The sequence below is a fragment of the Nematostella vectensis genome, chromosome 7 (genome assembly GCF_932526225.1).
Source record: "Nematostella vectensis chromosome 7, jaNemVect1.1, whole genome shotgun sequence".
In the NCBI taxonomy this organism is placed as follows: domain Eukaryota; kingdom Metazoa; phylum Cnidaria; class Anthozoa; order Actiniaria; family Edwardsiidae; genus Nematostella; species Nematostella vectensis.
This window is the reverse complement of record NC_064040.1, coordinates 13,035,675-13,055,907: the sequence shown is the minus strand read 5'-3', so window position 1 is coordinate 13,055,907 and position 20,233 is coordinate 13,035,675. Positions and strand designations below refer to the sequence as shown.

At 41.6% G+C, this 20,233-nt stretch overlaps 2 protein-coding genes across 2 annotated transcripts; both read right to left on the bottom strand.

Moving 5' to 3' along the window:
- Nucleotides 1-3,389: 3,389 nt before the first annotated feature.
- On the bottom strand, nucleotides 3,390-8,445 carry LOC116615403. Its single transcript, XM_032376997.2, has 2 exons — nucleotides 8,308-8,445; nucleotides 3,390-7,919 (listed from the first exon to the last, which is right to left on the bottom strand). Exon 2 carries the CDS (start codon nucleotides 7,697-7,699, stop codon nucleotides 5,939-5,941), a length of 1,761 nt encoding a protein of 586 aa, XP_032232888.1. The 5' UTR covers nucleotides 7,700-7,919; nucleotides 8,308-8,445; the 3' UTR covers nucleotides 3,390-5,938.
- Nucleotides 8,446-8,592: 147 nt separating this feature from the next.
- Nucleotides 8,593-12,438, bottom strand: LOC5508199 (gamma-butyrobetaine dioxygenase). Its single transcript, XM_001628754.3, has 4 exons — nucleotides 11,752-12,438; nucleotides 11,327-11,432; nucleotides 10,661-10,866; nucleotides 8,593-9,616 (listed from the first exon to the last, which is right to left on the bottom strand). Exons 1-4 carry the CDS (start codon nucleotides 12,378-12,380, stop codon nucleotides 9,298-9,300), a joined length of 1,260 nt encoding a protein of 419 aa, XP_001628804.2. The 5' UTR covers nucleotides 12,381-12,438; the 3' UTR covers nucleotides 8,593-9,297.
- Nucleotides 12,439-20,233: the final 7,795 nt, after the last annotated feature.

The following is a 20,233-nucleotide window of genomic DNA, read 5'->3' as shown; positions in this document are numbered from 1 at the left end:
TATTGAAGACAACAGGACGAGAGAAGGACAGGGAGTCATGACGTGTGCATTGTGTAGGGCTGTATTGTGATTGCGTTGGCCCAATTTATCCCATTAAAAATTGTAGATGAAAATTGGGAAACCGTTTAAGTGTCGAGATTTTACACTTTGTGCACGAAATTGTTAACGTTATGCTAGAAATATCGTTTATACCGGATATCATTATATCGAGATTTGTCTCCATACACTCTGCGGTAATTTTCCCGGCACCGGGCATGTTGATCGTTATATTATCGAGGTGGTTATATCGAGTTTCCACTGCTTAGTTATAAGAATTATTAAATGATTATTAAACTATAATTTCAAAATTCACAACATTCTAATTTAAAAAGAAAAACGGTTTCGATTATTATTTTTCTATATGTCATTTGAGAACAGGTTTGAAAATCCCAGCAAATTACAAAAGAAGAAGCCTCTTCTAGCAGGAAAATATATCTTGAATGAGCTCACTCGCCACGAGGAAAAACAAGCAGAATAAAAGAAAAAATATCACTTTGTTTAGCATCAGTTCCGTTCCTTTTTATCCATCGATGAGTTCCAATCGGAATCAGGACAATCCCCATCAACTGCACCATTGGTTTAAATCAGCAAATTTCACGACAAGAAAAGACACCAATTTAGACTTTTCACGACAAGAAAAGACACCAATTTAGACTTTTCACGACAAGAAAAGACACCAATTTAGACTTTTCACGACAAGAAAAGACACCAATTTAGACTTTTCACGACAAGAAAAGACACCAATTTAGACTTTTCACGACAAGAAAAGACACCAATTTAGACTTTTCACGACAAGAAAAGACACCAATTTAGACTTTTCACGACAAGAAAAGACACCAATTTAGACTTTTCATGACAAGAAAAGACACCAATTTAGACTTTTCACGACAAGAAAAGACACCAATTTAGACTTTTCACGACAAGAAAAGACACCAATTTAGACTTTTCCTGACAAGAAAAGACACCAATTTAGACTTTTCATGACAAGAAAAGACACCAATTTAGACTTTTTATGACAAGAAAAGACACCAATTTAGACTTTTCACGACAAGAAAAGACACCAATATAGACTTTTTATGACAAGAAAAGACACCAATTTAGACTTTTCACGACAAGAAAAGACACCAATTTAGACTTTTCACGACAAGAAAAGACACCAATTTAGACTTTTCATGACAAGAAAAAAAAACAATTTAGTCTGAAGATTTAGCAATCTCGTCCGAGGGTCTGACAAATCAAGAATAAAGATTCAAGCCCAAATTAAATGTGTCAAAACTATAAAAAAAATATATGTTCCAGTTTTTCAGGGCCAAGAAGAGTTATGTAATGATAAAAACAATAATACGAGATTTCCTTGTCTTTTGTGTGAGGGGAACGGTGTAAAAACTGATTGTTCGGTGATTTTAACAAACCTAATGGGACAATTTAGTCTGAAGATTTAGCAATCTCGTCCGAGGGTCTGACAAATCAAGATAAAGATTAAAGCCCAAATTAAATGTTTCAAAACTATAAAAAAATATATACATGTTCCAGACTCAGGACCAAGAAGAGTTATTTAATGATAAAAACATCAACGGAAATACGAAATTTCCTTGTCTTTTGTGTGAAGGGGAACGGTGTAAAAACTGATTGTTCTGTGATTTTAACAAACCTAATGGGACAATTTAGTTTGAAGATTTAGCAATCTCCTCCGAGGGTCTGACAAATCAAGATAAAGATTAAAGCTCAAATTAAATTTGTCAAAACTATAAAAATATATATGTTCCAGTTTTTCAGGGCCAAGAAGAGTTATGTAATGAAAAAAATCAATAGAAGTACGAGATTTCCTTGTCTTTTATGTGAAGGGGAACGGTGTAAAAACTGATTGTTCGGTGATTTTAAAAACCTAATGGGATGTGAAGTGTTGACACGACTGAGGGTTCCCACGAAGAGAGAGAGAGAGAGGTCTTTTCTCCCGTTCGTCGGGTTTTCTTGTTTCAGGTAAGTTGATGTACTAGTTCTCAGACTTTATATTCTTTTGAAGAGAGGGCCGTATCGAATAGCACTTGCAACATGCGAGCTCCCTTTTTTGTGTGCGGCGAGAGTCGAACACTTTGAAAAAATGGTACAGCAAGAACTTGAAATTTTGGCGAGTTTAGGAAAAACTTGCGCCAGTATGCAAGCTAGTTCGATACAGCGAGTATCTCAAGTTTTGATTATTCGGGGTCCTAAGAAAGACTAAAGCAGTTACTAAATAGTAGGCGATGTGTTTATGCCTTTTTAGTCATCAGCCAACATCAAGTGCACAAAACGGATCTGTTTCGCAAAATATCTGGCAGCCCGTTTTTTTGCTGGCTGGGAAAATGTTGGAATTTGTGGAGTCGAATAGTTGTGCTGGGAATATTTTTGGGGAGCTGGAGCGGATTCTTGGGAAAGAAAAATCGTCCCGAACGGTTATACGAGCAATTATTCATGTGCTAAAATTCCTAACCAATGTTGGCTGGGAAAAAAGGAATGGTCCTTCCTGGGAAAAAGAAACAGATAATTTTTTCCAGCGACTTTTAAAAGTGATATTTTTGACATCAGAACATATTTAAACGACGAAATATGCCATTTTCAAGTGTTTCGGGAAGGAGGGCTTGTCGTATGACCTGTAACAGGTCCTAGATCATTGCCGCTTTTTGGTAAATCCTAACCATTAAAAAAAATGATGAGTGTTTTATCCGAGAAGAATTACAAAAGGCAACTAGTCTATTTATTAGTAGATGATTAGTCTGACGGTTTCGAAGACCTATTTCAAACGTTCTTTGAGCACATGTCCTATGTACATGTTTAGGGGGTTAGGGACCATCAAGAAAAGAATATGTTTTATTTTTGAAGGACTTCAATACACTACATTTTCCGGAAGCTTTAAAAACAAACTGCGAGTATGTTTTAGTTTCATGCTCTCCCAGATGTCTGATTCCTGCATTCTGTATAACTCTCCCAATCAAACGGAAGGTCCGCTTCTACAAAGGAAAGTTGGCATATCAGGCAATCTTGTTTTAAAAACTGTCATTTTTCTAGCTCGCTCGGTCATTTCCTTATTAGGCACTACATACCATATTTGGGAGTCCCGCTTCAATCAATTTTTTGCTTTTTTATCGCTCTGGAACTTTGTAAGTCGAGAATTTCCATGTAAACTTGCAGGAATTCGTGTTTACTACGATTTTGCTGGCAGCCATCTTGGAAATGGAGCCTAGTCCCTATCGTTTTAGAATATCACAGGTCTCCCGCGCGCTCGCCCCAGGCTCTTTAAGACCATTTAGAAAAACGACAGCCATTGAATGATATGTTACCAAAGCGAGTTTGGGATAACAAATGAAGAGAGAAACAAAGCCCAAAATTCTGGTTACGGGCCTGTATCGTGCGTTATGTTTTTCCTATATGTTTTAGTACAAATAAAACGCTATGTGGGGGAGAGATTTTGCCTAGTTCTTTGATAGATTAACTTGTTTACCAAAAACACCCATGTAAGAGGAATTTGGAGTAATCTACAGAACTGATAATGTTACCCTCCTATAATTCATGCATTTTTATGGTCTTTCTTAACAAAGTGCGCTTGGGTCATTTGGGGCATACGTCTTTTCCTGTTATTATTACGCACCGTTGTTTAGTTCACAAACAAATTAATAATGCGAAATGGGAAGGAGCCCAAAACAAATAATATCATAGCGTTCACTTGGGAGGGGACCTTATGCGTTCATAGGGGGGAAGGAAAGGGTCGTAAGCGTCCTCGTCTGACTTCGTGCCAATTTACATAGCGGTGATGCTCGTCAGAAATGTTCAAACTTAACTGAGAGACATTAACAAATACCAAGCCATCACTTGAAATTGGGCGCTTAGAATAAACTTTGAGGAATCGTACAGCTATTGCTGTTATTCCGTTACAAGTAAGCTCATGTTATACGCATGGATCTGTATTTCTACCGTCAAAGAGGAAAAACACTCCATCTAGTATCAACAACAATCTACAATTATCTTTTCAATTCCCCAGATAAGTAAAACAAGACCACTTGCGCATGGCGATAGGGTCGAGTGATGGAAGCAACGCACGCCCCCCTGCACCACCTTCGCTACGTGTGGAAGTCCGTCCCGTACGGTCTGAGGTGGGTGTTTGTCTCCATCATGGTCTTTGTGGCCGTCTGTTCGGTATGCGGCAACACACTGGTACTCTACCTGTACAAGCCAAAACCAATCATCACCACCAGACTCCAGCGCCGTCTTACCACCAAGTACTTTGTCCGGAGCCTGGCCCTGTCCGACCTCATGTCCGCTCTGTTGGCCATTCCACTCCTGCTAGCAGAGCTCACAACTGATTTCCTGTCCAGTGATCTAGTGGGCCGTGTCCACAGGTATTTCCAGATCGTACCAATCTTAATTACCATCACCAACATGATAGTGCTGGGGGTGGAGAGGTATCTGATCATCTACTACCCACACAAGGCGCCCAGAAGGATAGCATGCAAGAGAATGGTGGTGGTGGCTTGGTTCGTGGGCGCTACACTTGCCGCCGTACACCCCGGGTGTACCTTCACCTTGAAGACATACCCCATCACCGATCACCGATCAGTACACGCGGCTATGCACAGTGTCCGAAGACCCCATCTCTAAGGCACTCAACCTGACCATCGCCATCGTGGTCTTCTTCATCTCTGCCCTAGCCTGGTAGTCATGAGTATTCGCATACTTATGTACTTGCACCGCAAGCGTCGCCAGACCTGCCCTGATCAGTCGTCAAGCTCTATTACATCTACACTGAGGCACTACAAGCTCAGTCACACGGCGGCGGCGGTAATTCTGGCGTTCTTCTGCCTATATCTGTTTGCCTTCGTGTACACGGCTCTGATTGCCGGAAATTTCATCGACACGACCATTGCAGATGAGTACACAACTCGCATCGTTGGATTGGTCATCAGCTTGGTCAACTGCATGGTTAATCCTCTCATTTATTTGGTCTGTCTATCGGAGATGAAGCAGAAGGCTAAAGAAGCTTTCCAAGATCTGTTCTCACATTTCCACCACATGATAACACGCGAGAGAAATAGCAACGAAGTGGGGTTTACCGCTAATCCTCAGGCCCCCGCGGTGATAAAGTTAGAGCCGCGTGAACCGTGATGCAACTGTGCTAGACCACTATAAGCGCGCGTGTCATGTAGCCAATCAGTCCCCCCGAAAGCACAAGCCATACGTGACTGATATTGTTCTTTGATGATCAAATAAAAGTATTGTATGGTAAAAAATGGTATATGTGATCGATAGTTTATTGTTATCATTAAAATATTATATGATCGTAATTATTTTATTTTACATACTTTCTTTAAAAATTGTTTATATTACATTATCCCCCCCACATATTTTCACAAATATAGCTTTGTATAAGAGGATGTGCCACATCTTATTTTCAAAAACATCGGAATTAATATTTTTTAGGTTCTGTTGGTCTCTTTTTTATATTGGGGGGACAGCCACGCCCCTACTGGTCATTTTATTATATATATTTTTTAAATAATGGGGGCACGTGCCCACAGTGCCCCACCCCCCTGCTACAGCCCGGTCCTGACTTTACAAAACTGTGAAATTCTTATAGAGACCGTTTCAGGATGTGTTTGCCCAATCAAAGGCATAACTAACCTATTGATTCCTTCTCTTCGTAAAAATCATCATCTGGGAGGTATAAATGGTTAATCCTGATCGTATAATTCTCGTCCACAATCTTCTTCGGCGAAACCCTTACATCAAGGCCATAATAGACTTATTCATTCTATATCTTCGTATTAATAGTAATTCTCGTCATCATCTTGTTCGTAATAATAATCCTGTTCGTATAAATCTCGTCCACAACATAGCCCTTGTAACATCAAGGCTATAACAGACTTATTCATTCCATATCTTCGTAATAATAGTAATTCCCGTCATCATCTTGTTCGTAATAATAATAATCCTGATCATAATCACGTCCGTAATCTTCGTCGACGAAATTCCCATCTTCGTAACCGAGCGTCTCCTGGTCCTCGTAATAATCATCATAGTATGGCTCATCTTGTTCTTGGATGGTTCCATCTTCCAGGTATTCCTCCTCATACTCCTGCTCGTAGTCGTCTCCGCCACCCTCTCGTCCTGCTCTATGGAAATCCGGAATCGTCAGATCATCCAGATAATTTGGATCAAAATATTCCTCATTGCCAAATCCCATTGTAAAATCCATCGTATACCCTTGACCGTAGTCTTCGTCTCTTGGTTTAACGAAGGCGTTCATAATCCCCGTATCAAAGTCTGAATCTTCCTCAAGGGTGTCCTCGTCTTCAGTAAAACTATCCTCAGGTTTACCAAAAGTATACACATACCCTGAATCGACGTCGGTATCTTCCGTGAAGCTATCTCTGGGTTTATCAAAAGCGTACAAATGACCCGCATCAACGTCTGTATCAGTTTCCATGTCTGTTGTTTGAAGGTAGTCGTCATAATCCTCGTACCCGTAGTCAGTTAATAAGCTCTCTTCTGTGATGCTCAGGTAGACATGGCGAGGCTCCTCGTCAAACGTATCATAGTCCAACCCGTACATATCTGGCGCCCACGCCCCTCTGTCCTCCCACCACACCCCCTTGTCCCTGCTATCCTCGTAATAGACATTTTCTGTTGAATCGGAGGACTCCTGGTTGATGACTGTCCCGATAGACGCCCTTACCGTAACAGTGGACCCTGTAGATTTTTTCTCAACAGCAGTGGAGATGGTCCCCTGAGAGGTGCTCCCTGTGGTTTCACCAGTTCTGGGATTTGCTATGGCACGTGGGACTTCAATCACACTGGGGTTCTCCCTCTGACTTTGCGAATTTGAACTAGGAATTGATGAGCCCATTGTCTCGCTAGATGACGTAGTCTCGCCGTATGTCTCGTTTGCCCTCGCTGCAAATTCAGTGAACGACTTCAGGAGATCGTAATCTAGTGGTTCAAGGTTGAGGAACCTGCGTTGTCGTTTCATGCTCGCTAAAATTAGTAAAATGCAGTTGAGGAACTCCATTGTTCTTGTGCTTGACTGGATCCACCACCAGCTCCATGAGTCGGGAAATACTTCTAGCGAACTACCACTGAATACGCCGCTCTTAAAAGCAGAGTAAAGGTAAGTAAGGCTGAGAGTCAGCTGCATGATAAAGCAGCCAACGAGAAGGCCTATTAAGTGATCTTGTAATGGCAGATGTATTTCTGCATGTCCCCTCTTGATGAACAACGCAAGGTAGAAAAACAGAAAGCTGTTAGTTACGCCCAAAGCAAAGCAACATCCTTGACTTAAGGCCTCAGTGATTTGAGTTCCTATAACTTGCTTTGACACGTAGATGGCGAAATAGCTGGCAAATGCGAGCATAATAAACAACAGCGGGGTCCTTGATGCCGCTCGCAAAAGGATAACCTTACTTGCAGCTTTGAGAAGAACCCATATCAATGCGAACTCTATGGTGATAAGCGATAGTGGACCCAGGTCCCACATTAGCTGAGTCGGCTGCGCTCCTAGGAATATGGACCCTTGGTAATAAGGGTCCAGGAACAGCACCACAAACCTTGTTATTGCAAAGATTGACCCGGAGGTATACATGGCGACCATGGAAAGATTCTTGCTGATGGGATATTTGAAGACGACTCCCATCAGTCCGTAGAGGAAGTAGATTGATATGAGCCCAAATAAGACTCCGAACAAGTATATATGTAAATCCCAAAGCACTCCCCATTCCTTCAGAGCAGCGTTCCATTCCGGGAAAGGTTCCCTCCAGGCTGTGTTTACAAATGCTGCGATCGCCAGAATGGTGATATTTACTTTTGCATCAGGAATCTTTGCACAGCTCCATCAATGGCTTACAAATGACATCCTAAAAACGGCATTGTTAGTTGGATTTGAAACCTTTTTCATATTTTGATATAAGTGAGACGGGTTCCTAGCGAGGGTTTTGAAAGCCATATAATTCCAGCCCCCAGACTAGTGTGGACAATACGTTTCTCCCCTCCTACCCTCCAAATGAATCTAATCGTGCTTTATCAGGATTTACGGGATTCGGAGGAAGTCGTGAAGACGATTGCACTTTCAGGCTCAATTTTTGTCTTATCTTTTTGCCTTGATTTGACAATTTGTATTCAGGTTGCATCTGAATCTATGACCACACTCGGTTCTCTTGAAGGAGTACAAATTAAAACCGCTCGTGTGAATTAAGGAATTGAGAAATTATGTGACCATGTATTGTTTTTTTGATTACAAATTACCTGCAATACAGGGCTAGCATCACTTGTCAGTCATCACTTTGCTTCAACGCCAGTGTTTTAAGAAAACAGAAACACAAAATCCACTCGTACTTGTGTTGTCGCTATGCAGGCGTGTTGTTGAGCTCGATAGAAATGCCGCCTTTGTGACAAAATTTAGCTCTCGCGCGCGTTTACACATGACGTCACGCGCGGCGTCACACGCGCTTTTTCGCGTTTGTGACATTCCAAAACTTTATTTTTATTTTATTTTTAACTTTATTAGTTTTTAGTCTTTATCAGTTTTTGGTGTATTGTATTCATTGTTCTGGTACGAGATCGCGACAGTTTGGGCTTTTTGATTCCAAAACTTTATTAGCATTGTTTTCTACGCGCTTCGCAAAACAATATGCTTTCGAAGACTCCAAATTTTGGATCAAGCGCCGGTTATCCAACAAATGAAATACTAATGCGGTTTTGGATATATACATGCTGCAATTACATTTTTGTGTTCCACATTTTACCCGGTAAACTCTAACATTTTTTCCCCTTTACTTTTCAAACAGTAATTGTCATTTTAATCGATTAGTTACTATTTTGTTTGATGGTTATTCTTGATTGGGTCCCATCCCGCGAATCCGAAAAACGATACTTTGTTCATGAAAAGAATGATCAGCTAATATGTAATCATTTTTTCAGTCGAGCTTGTTAACTCGAACCCCTAGTAACTTTGTATTCTGGCTACGGGATTCTTTTGCATATCTCCGTTTCATTGTTTTTTGACCTTGTGGCAGACGCAGTCACCAGCAAATAGCAGGATCTCGGACTCTGGACACGATATCGTTTATAAAAATATTTAGCGGTCCTAGTAATGTTCCTTGAGGTAAAGATCTGGGTAACCAGCGATATCGTTTACAAATACAATTCAGTATCAGTCCCAGTCCAAGCACTGTTTATTGGAGTTATTGGAGTTGTGAAATGAGCCAAAAAGGTTAGACGATTTCTGTACCAAAGTCACCTAATTTTTCGCGTGAGAATCTTCATTTTTGACCTAATAATATCCCAGTCGATGTACGCCTGCTCCAGCAGCCTAAGATCATCACTTTTTACTTCAAAAGCCGAGCGTCCATGCAACAGGCGGTCGTTATCTATCGCACAAATGTCACCCGGGGCCATCTTGTTTCGCACGATAAACTTGGGCTCGTAGAACATTTGGGTGAGCTTGTGGTACGCTCGGTAGACTTTCGGAATCTGCTCGGCAGGTGTATCGAGGAATTCTTCTCGGAGAGGGTCGTTAAAGTTAATACGTCGAATGCGTCCTTTCACGTCAAGCCTGCCGTATGAAATTCATAAAATTTAAAGTTCATAAACCATGCCATCTTGGTTGCACCCGTGAATCAATGTAAAGTAACCCGCAGTGGTTCATTGGTAACGTAAAAATGGCTGAGACCGGGGTCTCACAACGCGTCGTGAACGTTTAGAGGTACATGAAAAAGGATGCTAAAGCCGTCTAAACCTGTATTTGTTTGATACCCATGAAGTTCTGCGGTATTCGACACATAGATTCCTCCTTATTTGAAGTAGGTGCATCAATTTTCTGAGTTGTTGGAAGTGCATGTCACCGTCACGATTGATTCTTGGTAAGCATTTGATAGTACTTTTTTGCGTGCGAGAGTCGAACAATTCTTAACAAAGTCCTGAATACACGAGTTAAAAGTACTTTTATAAAAAAAAGGAAGAAAATTCTTCAAATCATAAGGCAAGGAGAATAGGTCATATCACTAAATGTTTTAGCACAGAACGGCCATACCAACGTTTATTTTACTGAGCAGGGGCACAGCCACGCCCCCTCTTATCATTTCCTTTTAATGTTTGAAAATATTGAGGGTGGGGGGGATGAGGGGCAAGTGCCCAAAGTGTCACACTCCCTGTTATGGCACTGTTTAACGTTTCTCTTAGGAATTCAAAATGCAACAACAAATTGGTGTAGAATGAGAACATTATTCAAAGCAGCCTACCAATTAATGGGATTTACCAAACATCATGCTGGTTGAACTTATATGAATCGGGAAGAGACTTTGTTCAATAAATGGGAATATACAATAAAAGGGAATGGAGGAATAGGTGACCCTTACAACAATAATATGCTTTACAAAATCAGGGTTATAGCAGGGGTTGGGCACAGGGGCACGCCCCCCCAATATTTAAAAATATATATAAGAAATTACTAGTCCGGGGGTGGCTGTGCCCCCCTAATATTTTCTGAATGTTTCTGTGTGGTCCACCGCCCTCCCAATCTTATTTGGCCTGCTACAGCTCTGAACATTCCTAAAGAGGAGATACATAAATATTAACTTTTAAGAGGGGATATACTTACTCAATGATTGGTCGAGCAAAAAGCTGCTCAAACTCCCCGTAGGTAGGCTCCACCCCTTTGACACGGTGCAGCACAGGGGTGGAGGCCAGTAGATCGAAGCCGTCAGGGTTGTCATTGCGAAAAGCTTTGAGGATGCTATACCCATCAACAAATGTGTTCTCACCTCCAGAAGACCGAACCTGGTCTATACAATGCAGTAAGATCACCTAGAAATAGGATTTTAATATGTAAGGCAAATCAAAGTATGTATCATAAAAGGGGGTTAGAAAGAGACCTCTCAAGTCCCAGTCTTCAAAGAACATTTAAGTCCCAGTCATTTAAAGTACTTATAAACTTTCACAATTGCTAGAAATGGTAGATTCTTTAAATTTTCTTTTATCAAATGATATTCTGTTTGTATGAACAACAAAAGATTTGTATTTGCATGAGACATAAAATCTTCAATATTGAGGTATTTTGGTCAATATTTGAAAAAAAAGACTGTTGATTTAAATTTTAAAATAGCTAAATCATGACATTTTTCTCATTGTCAGATAAATGTAAGTATGGCAAGTTTGATTTTGTACCAAACTCCAATGCCAATCAAATCCTATTTTTCATATCAGCTCAAAATTTGGATGAACCCCCTAAACAACCATTTATTCTGATTTTTTTCACACTACTTACAGATGGCTTAAACTCATAATAAGGTAGATCAGTGTGTGGCTGGAGCTCATAACCAGTGTAGGCAAGACTTCTGGCTTGTGGCTCACTGCGCAGTGCTACAGATGACCTAGTACATACACAGAAATATGACACAAAATGTATGTAACACCTAATTAAAAAAACATTGCCAGTGCAAATGGTGAATAGCAACTGGCAGTTTAAATGAAATCAAGCAATGCCAGATCTATATGTTAATGGCCTTTAATTGATTATTAAATGATTGTTGATCTATGTTCACACGCTGTTCAACACTAAAAGAAAATATATTTTCAAGGCAAATACATGATCATACTAACCATACTAAACATACCAAGGGGGGATGCGAACGCAACTCCACACACACCTTACGTCGCTTCCCTAGGAAGCTCCAACTGTGCTGAACCTACCCATAGAAGGTTTTCCTCAGAAATCCCACAGCACTCCCAATCCTATGGACCTGGCCAAGTTCCCTGGGTGCACCTGACATTATCACTAGACCGTATTTATGCAGAGCTTCCATCCAGTCCAATAGACTTTGCTCATCACCAAGAACTAACCCAAACGAGAAATGTGGAATGTCAAAATCCCTGTACCACAATTTCACACCTTTTTGCACAAACATTTCCTTGTTATCTAAATCATCACGTTTATCTGTGAATGCTCTGGAAAGTAGCCATTTAGAGTCGAATTCACTAACATGTCCGTCATCCCATGTGATTGACAACTTCCCTTCAATGTCATTTACGTGCACATTAGATGGTAGTACTTTCAGATCGAGGTTTTTCATGTGTGTCAGGCGCTGTTCTGATGTTGGATGATAACACGTTGAGCATAGACAGTGGTCTCGTAGATAGATGTATGAGTATTTGCTAACTGTGTCATCATTCCAAACAACATTCAACATGTGGCTACTTTGCTTCGCTTGTGCAAGTCTTTTTAACTGCAATAATTTGGAGCTTGCATAGAAAGTTCTTCGTGTGAAGCTAAACCATTGTTTTCTTGAGTAAATAATGTTTTTACACGCAAATTTTAACATGGCTAAACAGGAAACAGGGGGCGAATCAAACCTAATAAACTTCCGTCGTTTTATTTGGTCAGCGGCTAACAACTCCCGACTGACCCTCCCCTCCCACAAGATTTATTGTCGCTCTCAGTCTCTTCGCCTTTGCTCTCAGTTCTAATCTAGTTTCGATAACTCGTTTCTGTCATGGTTCCAAGCAAGAATAATCCTAAGGAAGCATGGGGAAAGGCATAGACAGATTCTGCTCGGCTTTTAAGCAACTTTTACGGTTTCTGTCCACTTTTATAAGAGTGAACATCCGAGCAACTTTCCCTAAAGTTTAAAAATTTTCGATATCTTTCCCGGGTTTTCTATAGAACTTGACAGAATTCATCCTTGCGATCCCCTTGCTTTTTTATCGAATAGGGCATCCTGTGGTATTAAAATTCAAATATGGATAAACTGACCATATAGAATGGTTCTGGTTGTCAATCCTGTGGAAATATTCCAAATATAGCAGCACGCGTACTCCATGGCACTTAGTCTACCAGAAACTGTAGTACTGAAACTGTGTATCTATTTTGTTATAGGAACAGTAACCTGCAGAGTCTGAGTAACGAGCGATTTTATTTTAAAAAAGTCGGAGGAAAAATAAAAGTACGCCTGACACAAATACTAGACGCAACGCCTGCCGCCCCTTTTCAGACCACTGTCAAAACACGTCGGCTGTCAATTTTCCAATGACTCGCGTGGTGTCAAAACCAAATACCCGAATCAAATTACATACCTGTCAACTCAAGATTTTGGACCCCTTCTTCCGCACTGAGCACCAAATCTCCCGCTTTTTTAGCGATTTTTATCGCTTCCGAAAAATTATTCTATAGAAAATCGTCATTTGGCCTATTTTCTATTAAAATATTTGAAAACAATAATTCCATTGCATAGCGCCATTTTGATTTGTTCGTGAGAGCTTTCAATACGGCAAACGCCTGCAAGATAAAACCCACCTCCCAAAAAAAGAATATACCCCACCCCTCCCCCCAAAGAATTCTCAAGCCTTGACATTTTTGGAGGTTGACAGGTATGAAATTATAAACAGCATTTATGTAAAACAAAACTACATTGGTGTTTTATGCAAGGGTAATAATTCTCATTCTAGTAATGACGAACCCCGGTGAGGGTAACTTTATGCTAAATGATTTGAAACGGCTCTGCAGATCCACACATCACTAAATTACTACAGGATATTCACATCACGAATTTACTACAGGCTTTTTCGTCTAAACAGACAAACTGCTGCTTGAAAACAAATGCCATTATTTGATAAGCTCAATCAATCAACAACTCGCGGGACGTGCCGCAAACAATCCCAAGCATTCTTCGTGCTCTCACAGACAAATTTATCGAATATTCGGCGCCTGGTCTGTCTAAACATTTGATAGCTACTACTAATGATGTACGTAGTATTAAGCAGCTTCTATGACATCCAGCACCTTTGTGATATAACTAGTAGAGCTTCGGAAAACGATACCAATGAGGCAATAAGAAATAAAGACACACCCAATGACCGGCCTGGACAAGACATTTGAACATCTGACCTGAGTATCAGGCGGAATTTTTCCAAAGAAAATGAGGAGAGGAAAATATATATTTTTTAATGTTATAGAAAACGATTTCTCTGATTTTGCTAACGCAAGGTCAAAAGCACTTTTGGAGTCCGCCATTACTCTGAGAACGAGCAGTCGACGGGCTAGGGTACTATATATAGCTGAACCAATCAGCGCGTCCTATTCTAGTGCCCTTTGTTGTTTTTTTACCAATCAGGAGCCATGCCGGAATCCGGCATGAGAACATGCGATTTGAACAGTACTTGTATCAGGCCCTTGTCTTGTTTCTCGCCGGCGCGTTAGAAACACAGGAGGGCCTTTCTTGGATCACGTTTACACCAACCAGCCACAGTGCATCACAAAGACCAAGGTATGCAACATCGGACTATCAGATCATTTACCAGTGTGCGTTGTGCGCAGATACAAAAAGAAACAAGATCGCGCAGCAGATAAAAGCCATGTCTATATTTCCTACCGTGACTGCAAGAAGCTGGATGAGGAAGTCTTCCTAAAAGACCTTGATGAGGTCCCGTGGAGTGTGCTGGACACCTTTGATGACCTTGATGACGCTGTGGATTATTGGATTCGGACTTTCCTAAGTATCGCTGATATACATGCTCCTCTTATTAGAAAGCGTGTAAAGAAACAAAGCCAACCACAGTGGATGACGCCTGAACTCTACGCAGCCATTAGAGATCGCGACAGGCTGCTAGAGAGAGCCCGAAAGTGTAATAGTGACTCAGATGCGCGGGAAACTTTTAAATCAGCTCGAAATAACGTTTTTCAATCCATCCGAGAAGCTAAACGAAATCATTTCAACAAGTCATTTGAACAGAGTTAAACGGCAAAGGAATTCTGGAGATATCTAAAAATTGCTATCGGGCAGACAAGTAAACCGTCACCTTCGCAACTAAGAGGCAATGCAAGCAACACACCCACCATCACAGATCCACGTGAAATAGCTAATGCATTTAACGAGTTTTTTGTTTCCGTTGCTGCCACCTACAGAAATAGCAATGTCAACATGAGAACGCTGTCAACTTCAGATTTCGAAAGGTTAAAAGGGTTTGTTGATAGCAAAATCCCGAGTGGCACAAAATTTGAAATACCCAAAGTCATGCAAGAATTTGTGCAAGGTTATCTTCTTCAACTACAAACGTGTAAAGCCACAGGTTTGGACGGTATAAGTGCTCGCCTTTTAAGGGCTGCAGCCCCAGCCATAGCTCCATCGTTGACTAAGATCATCAACCAAAGTATAAAAACTGGACGATTCCTTGCGCGCTGGAAAGAGGCGAAAGTCTGTCCAATATATAAAGCTGGAGACCGCCTGAGTGTTGATAACTACCGACCCATCAGTATTTTACCTGCCCTGTCCAAAGTTATTGAAAGACACATACACGTTTGCTTATATGAATACCTAAACAGCCACAAGCTATTAAGTAGTAACCAGTCAGGTTTCCGTCCCTATCACTCGTGCGATACTGCCCTAGTAAAGTTGATTGATTATCTCATTGGAAATATGGATCAGGGACTAATATCTGGCTTGAACCTCATAGACTACCGAAAGGCGTTTGATTTAGTAGACCATGACACGCTTATTAAGAAGCTCTCCATATATGGCGTCTCTGGAAAGTCACTAAATTGGTTCAAGTCTTATCTAGAAGACCGAAAACAGAAAGTAACAATAAGTGGTCAGCTATCAGATTCGCAGCCCATTACTGCAGGCGTTCCCCAGAGCTCGATTTTAGGTCCCTTAATGTTTATCCTGTTTATTAATGACTTACCACTTGAAGTCTCCAACAGCGCACTCGAGATATATGCAGATGATACAACACAAGTCGCAAGTGGAAGTAGCGTTAGTGAGGTTGAGTCTATTCTTACTGAAGAGCTAAAAAAGGTGAATGGATGGGCGAATGAAAACAAAATGGTTTTGAACCAAAGCAAAACCAAATCAATGCTTATCTGTAGCAAGCCAAAGTTGGCAGGAAAGGATTTGACAGTCAGCACAGAAAATGGCCAGCTTGAATGTGTCAATGAAGTTAAACTGCTTGGCATAAGATTAGACAACTCCTTAACCTGGGACAACCACCTCAAGTACATTCACAATAAGATCTCCAAGCGACTAGGCTTGTTAAAAAGGACAAAGAAATTCCTGTCACTTAAAGCAAGAACCCTGTTCTACCATTCGCTCATACAGCCAATATTAGACTATGGTGCTATCGTCTGGGGCTTGACCAAAAAGCAACACATCGACTATATGGTCAAGTTCGAGAAACGATGTGCGCGGGTTATCCTCGATAAGAAATGGGATGCACCTTCAAAACCACTTTTTGAAGAACTAAATATTGTCCCCTTCGACAAAAGAATAATCTACCTACAACTTGTTTTGCTCTTTAAGGCAATGAACAATATGACCCCATGCTATATCAGAGATATGTTCGTTAAGTGTAGTAATGTACATAACAAGAACACTAAAAATGCAGCAAACCATAACTTAGTACTTCCAAAGGCTCGGACTACATTAGCAAAAAACAGCTTTAAGTTTGTAGCAGCTAAAAGGTGGAATGCATTGCCACTAAAAATCAAAGAAGCCAAGTCAATCACCGCCTTCTCCGCAAAACTAAGAGAATACATCACAACTTTGTAAATAAGTTTATAAATCAGCAAAGGATTGTTATTGTAAATAGTTTCGTCAAAGATTTTGCTGTAAACAGATTTGTAAATAGCTTTTATTAATTTTGTTTCTGTTGAGGGCCATGCGTACATTATCATTGTGATATTAAGTGAATCCCTTATTAAAAAAGGCATCTCTCTCTCTCTCCCTGATACTTAAGACAAAGTAGGCTGTTTCATTTACCATGCATTGAAAAAATATAGACATGTCGGGACATGTTGGTCGCAGAGTTAGTTGATAGTTAGTTGTTAATTGATTTGTTGAACAGGAAGAACTGTAAGTGATGTGCTACTGTGTGACACAACGTATATTAAACACGCCAAAGTTTATTTCAGACATATTAACAGTAAGTACAGGGAGGGCGCATTCTTACTGGTAATAATTCGATACCTGAGGTATCTACAGCTACGTCTTTTCCAGATCCAGATCCGGCTCAGAGTACACCCAGAAAGATTTCAAAGTCAAGGCGTGTCTGGCGCTCGCAGGTCCAAAACTTCCGAAACTAAATAACAAGGAAGTGTATGCTCTGAGATCACCAGTAAAGATGTACAAAGAGCCTGAAGTTTCGTATGAATGACAAAGTCGTTTTCCGAGAGCAAAGTTGCTAAACGAGAGAAACCCTGCCCTCATCGAACAATTTATGAAGAAAGGTAGAAAGACGCCGACAGCCGTCCAGTGCAGCTTCACCGCAATCTGGAAAGTGTTGAGCGCAAAGTTCTACGGCACAGAACATCAGGCAAAAGTACACAACCTCGAGCAGTTTTTCAAAGGGTTTTTGGGCTTTGGATGCAAGAAGAAGACGATCAAATACAAAACTGTTTCCAAGTTCAATCTCGCACCATTGTGCACTGTGTAGAACCCAATCTACCAATGTTTACACCGAGAACCAGGGTGCAACAAGAACGACTACTGCAAATACCACTTCTTCAAAGGATGCACATGTGGGGGTAAGACATGCGTGGACAACAAGATGGTGGATCGGGGAGATGGCACCCTGAAGAAGGTGGCGGTTATATACGGCGAGGGAAACACAAGCGAAGTCCCGGGATGAGAGTAAAAGTATTTCTCGTTCACGTGCACGACTACGCCTGGCTGGTCTGTTATTTGGCAGAGTGATGGGTTACTAGATGAACCCGAACCTGAGCAATCCGAACACGCAGCTAACCAACAGGAACGCCCAGCTAACCAACAGTAACACCTAGCTAACCAACAGGACAACCCATCTAGCCAACAGGAACACCCAGCTAACCAACAGGAACACCCAGCTAGCCAACAGGAACGCCCAGCTAACCAACAGGAACACCCAGCTAACCAACATGAACATCCTGCTAACCAACAGGAACACCCAGCTAACCAACAGGAAACCCCAGCTAACCAGCGGGAACACCCAGCTAACCAGCGGGAACACCCAGCTAACCAACAGGAACACCCAGCTATACAACAGCAACACCCAGCTAACCAGCAGGAACACCCAGCTAACCAACAAGAACACCCAGCCAACTAACGGGAACACCCAGCTAACTAACAGGAACACCCAGCTAACCAACAGCAACACCCAGCTAACCAACGGGAACACCCAGCTAACAACAGGAACACCCAGATAACCGACACGAACACCCAGATAACCAACAGGAACACCCAGATAACCAACAGGAAAACCCAAGTTACAACGATTAAGTACTCAGGACAAGTTGTATCTATAGACAAAATACCTCCACACAGAAAACACTGCACCGGAACAGGTCCCTCTTTATAACGTTAAATTTCAATGACATTTTTTCTCGATATCACTGCCGGTCTCGTTATGTGAGCATAGATAAGCCTATTGGGAGCGGGTGTTATTCTGTTAGCTGACTTTCTTTTGACTTATTCTTTTTAGCCTCTCCCTCTTTCTCAATTTGACAAGGAGTAAATCAGGATCATGCAAAGGAAAACAACTCTTCCCTTTCTTGATCCCAGTCCCCTCCCGTCACACGCCCAATTGGTCATTTGTCATCACTTACTTATGCCTTCGTCACCAGATCACCTCCTGTAACGCCCCTTGGTCAGTTGTCTTCCTCTCTTTGATCCCTCATCTCTTTCCGTCAAGCCCCTTGGGACAGTTGTCTTTGCTTGCTGGTCCCTAATACCCTAATTACGCCCCTCGGGCCAGTTGTCTTCCCTTGCTTGGTCCCTCATCCCCTCCCGTGGCGTTCCTTGGGTCAGTTGTCTTCCTTTGCTTTGTCTCTCATCCCCTCCCGTCACTCCTCTTGTGTCAGTTGTCATCCCTTGCTTGGTCACTTATCCCCTTCCGTCACATCCCTTGGGTCAGTTCTATTCCCTAGCTTGGTCCCTTATCTCCTCCCGTCACGCCCTTGGGTCAGTTGTCTTCCCTTGCTTGGTCTTTCATCCCCTCCCGTCACGCCCCTTGGGTCGGCTGTTTTCCCTTGCTTGGTCCCTCGTCCCCTCCCGTCACGCCCCTTGGGTCAGTTGTCTTCCCTTACTTGATCCCTCATCCCCTCCCGTCATGCCCCTTCAGTCAGTTGTCTTCCCTTGATTGTTCTATCAAATTTGCAGTCACGTTCCTTTGGGGAGTTGTCTTCCCTTGTTTGGCCCCTCGTCCCTTTCCTTCACGACCTTTAGGTCAGTTGTCTTTCCTCGCTTTCACTTTTCTTCCCGTCACGCCCCTTTGGTTGTTTTCCCTCGTTTGGTCCTCCATCCTGTTTTACGCCTGTTTCTCTATTCCTTCGGTCGCTACCCGTCATGCCCCGTTTAACAGCCACCCTCCCTTCCTATGCCCCTCTTCGACTTATTCGCCTATTTTTCTCCTCTTTCTCAGTCCCTCATCTCCATCGTCATCGGAACTTTCGTCAAAAGACTCTGTTGGTGAGCGACATCGCTTAACTGAAAGAAAAATGACATTTCGTGGTTAACACTATCTCTTATAAAAAAAGTGTACCATAATCAAGAACTCACGTAGAAGAGATATGAAACTTATTTTTGAAACACTAGTATTCAACCAAGTGGACCGGGACTAAATTAAATTTAATGTGCAAATGAAGGTAGGAATGAAAGCAACATTTTATAAAATTGATATCTAGCGTCTTGCATATAAGTGAAATCGCTTTCGCGATAAGAAAATTCTCACGCATCTGTATAGTATCTTCATCGTTATCATGAAATACACGTGGTGCGAATGTCTTGCTTATAAGTAAAATAGCTCTCGCGATAAAAAAATTCTCACGTATCTGTAAAGTAAGTATCTTCATCGTTATCATGAAATACACGTGGTGCGAAAGTTATCATTTGATGTTAACGTTCCAGTCTTTTGCAATTACAATACATTAGTAAGGAGGCACTTGGCGCACGTGACCTCTCTGTGATATTTGCAATAAATGTATAAAAATGGCATTGTGTTGTGCCTCCCATTATTTTCTTAATGTTTCTGTATCGTGCGGTCTTACCCCTTTTCCCCCACTAACATTTCGAGTTCTGCTCTGATTATCATTAGAAAGCAGCAGGTCCCTCTTGAAAAACTTTTCTTATCACTTACCTGCCCGTGAGACCGTGTCAGCCAGAAACTGGTTGAATTCCCTCAGCACTTGATCAATGTACTTGCTCTCCTCAGC